Raw genomic sequence first — 9088 nt, forward strand, 5'->3', positions numbered from 1 at the left:
GTGCTTGTTTGAGTGCATCTAAGTATAACCATCTCAAAGTTTTTAGATTATGGTAATCCTCCCTAAGCATCGAAATTCGGTTTCACCGTTTTTCAAATTATTAGATATATAAAATATGCTAAAGAGGGCTATCAAAACTAGTTGGGTCTACCGACACATCCCAAATTAAATGTGCTTTCTATTATTTAACCTCATATATAATAGTAGTTTTAAAAGATCAACCTTAAACAAAAATATCATTTTCCATTATGCGCAAAATAAATTTTCGGGACAATTTTTTTAAAGTTTTTCAATTTTTTTTAATTTTTTTATATAATTTTTTTTTTCGATTTTTTTTTCACTTTTTTTTATTTTAAAATATTTTTTTATAAAATTAAAAACGTCAGTTTCCCATCTCCACACTAAAATTTCGCATTGTCCTCAATAGGGGACTAGAAAAAGACAAAAAAATAAAGCAGAAATAAAATAAAATAAAATAAAGCAAGCATAAAGAAAATGGAAAAGACTCCCCTGGTAATATGGCAATTATCTGCATATGTCATGTTCCGATAAAGCGACTGTATAGCATTTCATTCGCGGCCGCATCTTTTGGGTACCCTCTACAATCAAAAAAACTCAGAACGCCTCCGTCCGAATGGAGATTGAGTAAGAACGAAAGTATCCAAACCTGCAACACAAAGCTCAAAGCACCCAAAGCAGACATCAAACAGACTCTAAAAACTTAAAACAAACTCAAAATAAAATAATAATAATAATAATAATAATAATAGAAAAATTAAAATATTATACAAACTCTACACTCGGGTATTTCCCGAGGCTTATCCCTATCAAGCAATCAAAGTAGGGATGTCGAGAAGAAATACATATTCCTCAACCGAATCAACCGGCCCACTGATATAATGCTTTAACCTATGGCCGTTCACCTTCCACGCTCTCCCCTCATGATCAACTAACTCAACTGCACCGTGCGGGAATGCCTCCTTCACCGTATACGGACCAACCCATCTCGATCTAAGCTTACCTGGAAATAACTTCAGACGTGAATTATAAACCAACACCCGATCCCCACACTTGAACTCTTTCACCTTCCTCAACTTCCGATCATGCAACGCCTTCGTACACTCCTTATAACTCCACGATCTCGCACACACCTCATCTCTCAGCTCCTCTACCTCATGAATTTGGAGATACCGGTTTTTCGCAGCTTGAGTTAGGTCTAGATTAACGGATCTTAACGCCCAATATGCTCTAAGCTCCAACTCAACCGGTAGATGACACGCTTTCCCGTAAACCATCCTAAAGGGTGTGGTCCCAATGGGCGTTTTAAATGCTGTGCGGAAAGCCCAAAGTGCATCATCCAACTTGTCAGACCAGCCCTTTCGGTTCTTGCCGACAGTTTTCTCTAGAATTCGCTTCACTCCTCGATTTGCATTCTCCACTTGCCCGCTCGTCTGTGGATGATAGGCGGTGGACAATCGATGGGTGACCCCATATCGTGCCAACACCTTCTCCATCTGGGCATTACAGAAATGTGTGCCCCTATCACTGATCAAGGCCTTGGGAGTACCAAACCGACTAAACAACCTTTTCAAGAATCCCACTACAACTCGGGCGTCGTTAGTGGGCAAGGCTTGAGCCTCAACCCACTTGGAAACGTAGTCGATAGCCACGAGAATGTATCGGTTCCCTCGAGAAGAAGGGAACGGGATGAGATGTTACCAGTGCGCTGACATGCGTCAAACGTATCAATGCCCCAAACGTCAAAAACCTCACAAACCTGAATAGGGTTTTGGGGCATCTCATTACGGGATGAGATGTTACCAGTGCGCTGACATGCGTCGCACTGTCTGACAAACTCGTGTGAGTCTTTAAAAATTGATGGCCAATAAAAGCCAGAATCTAGAACTTTCCTAGCGGTGGAAGAAGAACCATGGTGGCCTCCAGTTAAACCCTCGTGACAATGCCTAAGAATTTCACGGCCCTCTTCCCTACTCACACACCTTCTCAACACTCGATCGGCACCTACACGAAACAAATACGGCGCATCCCATATGTAGTGGCTGGCATCTGTGAAAAACTTCCTCCTCTGCTGATAACTCATGCCCTTGACCACTACTCCTTCAGCCAGGTAATTCGCAATGTCGGAGAACCATGGAAGACCCTCCTCTTCAGCACTCACGTATAAAACTGGCTCTCTCTCAAATCTCACTCTCACCATCATCAACGACTCATGGGGAAATTTATCCCCGATGGCATCTTCTCTAATCTCCTCTCTCTTCGGATCCTCCAGACGTGATAAGTGATCCGCGGCTACAATCTCCGCTCCCTTTTAATCTCTAATCTCAATATCGAACTCGGAAAGCAAGAGAATCCATCGTATCAGGCGAGGCTTGGCATCTTTCTTGGCGAACAAGTATCGCAATGCCGCATGATCAGTATAAACGATGGTTTTGGACAACACGAGATATGAACGGAATTTATCGAACGCGAAGACCACTGCTAGAAGCTCCTTCTCAGTAGTCGTATAATTCTCCTAAGCATCATTGAGGGTCTTACTCGCGTAATAGATAGGATGGAAGTGCTTGTCCTTCCGCTGACCTAAAACAGCATCGACTGCAAAATCACTAGCGTCGCACATGAGCTCGAAGGGTAAGCTCCAGTTGGGTGCTACTAAGATAGGGGCGTTAACCAACTGCCCCTTGAGAAACTCAAACGCCTTCAGACAATCAGCATCGAAGTCGAATGCGATGTCCTTCTCTAGAAGACGAGTCTTGGGCCGGGTGATCTTAGAAAAATCTCTAATGAACCTACGATAAAAACCCGCATGCCTGAGAAAACTACGAACGGATTTCACACTAGTCGGTGGAGGAAGTCTACTGATGGTGTCGATTTTAGCTCTGTCTACCTCAATATCGTCGCGTGAAATCTTGTGCCCGAGTACAATGCCTGCAGTCACCATGAAGTGGCACTTCTCCCAGTTCAGCATCAACTTAGTCTCTATGCACCTCTTCATCATCCTCTCAAGATTAGAAAGACATTGATCGAATGAGTCCCCGTATACCGAAAAATCGTCCATGAAAACCTCCATGGAACTCTCGATCATGTCCTGGAATATCGCTACCATGCAACGCTGGAAAGTAGCCGGAGCATTACATAAACCGAAAGGCATACGTTTGTACGCGAAGGTACCGTATGGGCATGTAACAGTGGTCTTTTCCTGATCCTCATGTGCGACCGGGATCTGGAAATAACCTGAAAATCCATCAAGAAAACAGTAAAACTGTCATCCCGAAAGACGATCCAACATCTGATCGATGAACGGAAGAGGAAAGTGGTCTTTCCTAGTAGCGTCGTTAAGCCTCCTATAGTCGATGCATACCCGCCAACCTGTGACTGTCCTAGTCGGAATAAGCTCGTTACGTTCGTTAGTGACAACTGCCATCCCTCCCTTCTTAGGGACGACCTGAACGGGACTCACCCATGAAGAATCGGAGATGGGATAGATCAGACCTGCGTCGAGGAGTTTGATAACCTCCTTTTTGACCACCTCCGACATGTTAGGGTTGAGCCTCCTCTGAGGTTGGATTACAGGCTTGTACTCATCCTCCATGAGTATCCTGTGCGTGCAAAAGTTCTGGCTAATGCCCTGAATGTCCATGAGTTTTCACGCAATAGCCTGTTTGTGTGCCTTGAGCACATCAACCAACCTTGACTTCTCATCATCCGTCAACTGAGAAGAAATGATGACGGGCAAATCGGCATCACCGTCTAAGAAAGCATACTCCAAGTGAGGAGGTAGCTCTTTAAGCTCGAGGGACGGTGGTGCCTCAATAGATGGTCTCTCCTTCGGTCCCTCGGTGCTATCGGCAACCGTGAACACCTCGGGGTATTCAGGAGGTGAGCTGACAAGAATGCCCAGGTCGTGCTCCAAAGGAACATCAACCCCGTCCTCCTGATTGAGCAAATCTGCTCCAGAGATGTAGTCAAGACATCGCTCAAACTGAGATATGAACGTGTCAAGAAAGTAAACGGAATCGTCCTGACTACCAGAGTTCCTCATTGATTTGACGACATCGAAAGTGACGTTCTCCTCCCCTACACGAAGTGTGATTTTGCCGTCGAAGATGTCAATAAGCGCTTTAACAGTACGCAAGAAGGGTCGTCCCAAAATGAGTGGGACCTGATCGTCAGCCTCCATGTCAAGAATAACAAAATCCACAGGGAAAACGAATTTATCGACTTTAACGAGTACGTTTTCCACAATTCCCCGCGGATATTTGACCGAACGGTCGGCCAAGGATAAACTCATGCGCGTCGGGACTGGCTCGACAAGGTCTAGCTTTTTATACAGAGAATACGGCATCGGATTAATTCTAGCACCTAAATCGGCCAACGCGTAGCTCTCAGTCGAGCTGCCAAACAAACACGGAATCGTGAAGTGTCTCGGGTCTGCTAATTTCTCTTGCAACTTGTTCTAGACTACCGCAGAGCATTCTTCATTCAAACATACTGTCGAAAGCCCCTCCAGCTTCTTCTTATTTGAAAGAAGATCTTTTAAGAATTTTGCATATTTAGGCATATGCTGGAGTGCCTCGACAAACAGAAGATTGATTTTTAGCTGTTTAAACATGTCCAAGAAATGTCCATATTCCTGCGCATACTTCTGCCGCAGGATACGGAACTCGAGTAAGATAGACTTTGGGACTCTTCTTATCTTCAATCTTCTTCTCAACAACTTTCTCTGCAGGAGCCCACCGTTTGACGCGGTACTTGCTGGGACTCGCCTCTCGTGTGTCCTCACAGGAATCTCCATCTCTATCTCCTCGTCCACCGGCTCCTCATCATCTGCCGGCAAACGCTCTCGATCACCTCCTCTGCCACTACGGGTGGTCACCGCCTTCAAATGTGTCTTCGGGTTAAGCTCTGTGCTGCCCTGAAACGCTCCGACCTGTTTATTAGGTAGCATCTGCTTCATCATCTCATCCACCTTTCGAGACATTTCCAAAAACGAGGACTGCTGGTTCTTTAATAGGGTGTCGTGCTCAGCCAGTCTCTGCTGTGTGCTATTATCTCTGTCAATAAGGTGGGAAAGCATCGTAGATTGCTTAGTTAGAAGCTCTTTAAGATCTGGATCCATACCGCTACTCTTCCCCGCACTCAAACTTCCTACTGCCTCTGGGTCACTAACATGCTCCTGCCTCTGCTGAAAACCCTGAGCATTACCTCCTGACCTCCAACCATAGTTGGAGTTATTTCTCCATCCTGAGTTACCGTAAGCATTCGCTCCTTGATTCTGATTACCCAAGTAGTCCACCTTCTCCTGTTGATCGACCGGACAATCAACTGTATCGTGCCCCTCGCGACAGATTTCGCATTTCTGAGCGATTTTCTTCAACTCTCGGATATCCTTCTGCATTGCCTCTAAGGCAGCCGCGATGGTAGTATCATTCAAGACCTGATAGATGCCTCGAGCGGAAGAGGTGGTGGTTTTAGAAGCACCTCGGGCGGACGGCTCCTGCTGCTCGGCTAGGGTGAAACTCTCAAATAAAGACTCACACTCATCTATATCCAGCTTCTCTAACATGTTTCCTCCAGCTGACGTATTGAATCTCTTCTGCATCTCAAAGGTCAGCCCGTTATAGAATTTCTCGACTACAGCCCATTCAAGTAGACCACGTTGGGGGCATCTACTAAGCAGATTATGGAACATTTCCCAAGCCAAAGGGTATGGCTCGTCAGGGTCCATGCGGAAGGAACAGATCTGATCACGAAGTCGCGAGGCTTTAGATGGCGGGAAATACTTCTTAAGGAATTCAGCTTGAAGATCATCCAAGGTAGTGATGGACCGAGGGGGAAGGTTTTCCAACCACGACGAAGCACGACCCTCTAGAGAAAATGGAAAAAGATGAAGGTAGATAGAAGCACGAGGGACGTTGGCAATATTGAAAGTGTCGCAAATACGAATGAATTTATTCAGATGGCCAAGCGCGTCCTCGTCTTCAAGTTCGTGAAATGGGGCAGAATTAGTGATGGAATTCATGACGTTGGTTGGAATCTGCCAGTTATTAGCATCGGGCATCACCGGACGTGTGATAGCAGACCGTCTCCCCATAACTCCCTCATTCGCTCTCGAGTGAACCGTACGCCTAGGTGGGTTAGCGTCACCCATATCTAAAGTGGAATCAGAGACGTGTGCCTTGCTTTTGCGTAGAGCACGTGCAATCTCCCGAAACTCCCTACGTCGCTCACGAAAATCTCTCTCGAGTTCGTCTGAAGCAGTGAACTCTGGTGGTCCTAGTGAACGTGTACGTCGCATACACTGAAAAACAAGAATAAGAGTAAGGACCCAAGCTTATCCCTAGAGCACACAAATTACAGTCAAGGCACAAATAGCAATCAAGAGCAATTAAATAATAAAATAAAATAAAACTAATTAACTAAAACTAAAACTAAAAACAAATAAAGCAAATAGAAACTAGTTCGCTATTATCAAGTGTCCCCGGCAACGGCGCCAAAAACTTGATGTACGCAAAGTGGTATATAAAATTTTAGCAAATAATGACCAAGCAGAACGAGTAATAAAAACCTGGAATACCCTAAACCAAACCACTAGCAACAGGCAAGTGAACCTATCGGGTGTAGAATAGCTACGGGAAGACCGAGAATATCGAACCCTAGAGACACTATTTAATTAACGAGACTAGTTCTAAAAGCTAATTTAAAGTAATAATTAAGAAAATATATTTTTTGGATTTTTTATTTATTTTATTTTAAAAACTAATAATTAATTAAATTAATTACTTAATTAAATTAAAGTAAACTAGAAAATTAAATTACTAAATAAAAAAACTTTATTAGATTCAAATGAGAGCAAGAGTTATCTAGGCAAGGAATCCGAATTGTGACGACCCGAACTTTTATCGGTTACAGGAAAATGTTATGGGAACCGGGAATCTAAAGGTATGAAGCTCTAGGAAACTTAATGGATCCTTAATCACTCTTAAGGTGTCACCGAAAAAGAAATCTTAGAGATCATGTAAAAACACCGGCTTATTAGTTCACCTGTCAGTTCACTAATTATGATTAATTACCCTATAAAACAGCTAACCCGTCGGTTTCACTATCTCAATGCACCAAAGTACACGGGGTGGTTTTGAACAGTTTAAAGGACACAGGTAAACAGTGAAATTAAGGCAAAAATAGGCAAACCTCCTGTTAGATAATTTAACCTAAAACCCTAACAACGCAGACAAACCCGACAACTTATCACCCGTTGGATATTTAAGCTAGTAAGAATATATACTTCTAATAATATGCCAAAAATCAGTTTCTATGGTGAATGAGCTCAATAAACCACAAACAAGTTGCAAACACACAGTAAACAACCCTAACATACAACCTATAATCGAAAAAACAATCAATCAAGTAACATGTGAAACATTCATTCAGACACAAATCAAAAGTAAATACGCATGAGACACATCCAATAAAACTTCTCAAAACTTTTAACTAATCAAAATCCCATAAACAAAACCTGAAAACCGACAAGTCCAAAAATCAACAAAACATCATCACAAGCCTAGATAACTAAAAGTATTTAGCCAATAATCATGTTCAAAAACATAAAATATATAAGTTTAACAATTGAGTTCATAATAAAATAACTTGATCAACACCAAATAATAATGATTGAAGGTAAAAGAAAAACAACCCTTTCTTTCTTTCTATGTGTCTCTCGTGACTCCAAAGTCAAACAATAATAGTAATGTTGTTGTTGCTCTGCTTTATGCCTCTGCTGCCCACATGAATAACTATAAGGCTGAGGGGTGTGGGGCGCTAACCTGGGCGCGAGAGCCCCTCCGCTCGCGCCCCCAGGCGCTAACCCCACACCACCGGGGCGCGAACCGGGGCGCGAGCGCGAGCCCCCAGGCAGGCGTGAGTGTGGTCGCGGGAGAAGAGAGAGAAAAGTGAACGTTGGAGTAGGAGAAAGAGCCGTTGGAGGAGAATTAAAAAAAAAAAAATCCGCTGGAGCCCCTCCACACCAGGGCCAGGGGCTCCAACGGGGGCTCCAACACCCCCCTTATCCAGTTTCTCTCTCTGCCACACGTCACAATATTATTAGCTGGAGCCCCCACTCGCGCCCCCATTAGAGCCCCCACACCCCTCAGCCTAATAATGATATTGTATGCCTTCTCACTAATGGCGGCCCCCACCTGTTCTTGCTGACTTTCGGCCGATCTCCAAAACCCGCTTTCTTGGATGAAAAGAATAATACTTATATTGATGTTTGTAGGGTTTTTATTTTCAATAAAAGGGATGTGGGCCCAATGCTATGTGTATGGAATACTAATTTTCTTCTTTAACTCGAATACATCTCCGGTTAAAACAAAACAAAACAAACAAAATGTATTAATATTTTTTTCTCAATTCTTTAGTAGGGTGCTTCATGAGGTTTTAGCTTTATTAAAACATTACTTATGACATAAACATATTCTTTTATCTAAAACTGCCAATAGATATGAAAGTTGTTTAACATTTTACTAATTCTCTCAGGTTTAGTAAAAAAAACTTCATTTTAGCTCGTAGTGACTTGAAACCATTAAACTCACTTATGAGCCAATTAATAATAATATTCAATAAAAAAACTAGCTCAAAAGCACTCAAAATAGTAGGGAATATATGTAAAAATAGACATATTTTTTAGCCCATATCATATAATAATAATAATAATAATAATAATGGGTGGAATCCAAGCTCAAGTAAAATTAGGGAAGCAGCAAGAATCCAAGCTCCTCTGCACTTCCTCCTTTGGGTAATCACTCGTTTGGTTTCGGTTGTAAAACGAATTATTACTCCTTTTAATATCGTTTAAAGTCTCAAACTTCATTTCTTTTTAACTTCTTGTTGTAGTAACCTTTCCTTTAATTATTAGTCGGTCCTGTAGTGAGTGACTGACCGATCATTTAATCAAATATGTCTCCAAACCCAAATTAATCCCGCTTGTTTCATATTTGTTTGCAGTAATAGGTGACCAAACGTACCCTCGCCCATCTGAGGAGCGTGGTTGGACAACGATTCCCAATACAAT

General features: G+C 42.8%; 1 protein-coding gene across 1 annotated transcript; it reads right to left on the reverse strand.

The window, feature by feature from the left end:
• Positions 1 to 4474: 4474 nt before the first annotated feature.
• LOC143563450 (uncharacterized) lies at positions 4475 to 6316 on the reverse strand. Its single transcript, XM_077050986.1, has one exon. The coding sequence runs from the start codon at positions 6314 to 6316 to the stop codon at positions 4475 to 4477; it is 1842 nt and encodes a 613-aa protein (XP_076907101.1).
• Between the last annotated feature and the right edge of the window lie 2772 nt (positions 6317 to 9088).

This window comes from Bidens hawaiensis, unplaced genomic scaffold (genome assembly GCF_021521415.1).
Source record: "Bidens hawaiensis isolate Kalapana, Puna unplaced genomic scaffold, B.hawaiensis_p1.1 tig00021383_1, whole genome shotgun sequence".
NCBI classification, from domain to species: domain Eukaryota; kingdom Viridiplantae; phylum Streptophyta; class Magnoliopsida; order Asterales; family Asteraceae; genus Bidens; species Bidens hawaiensis.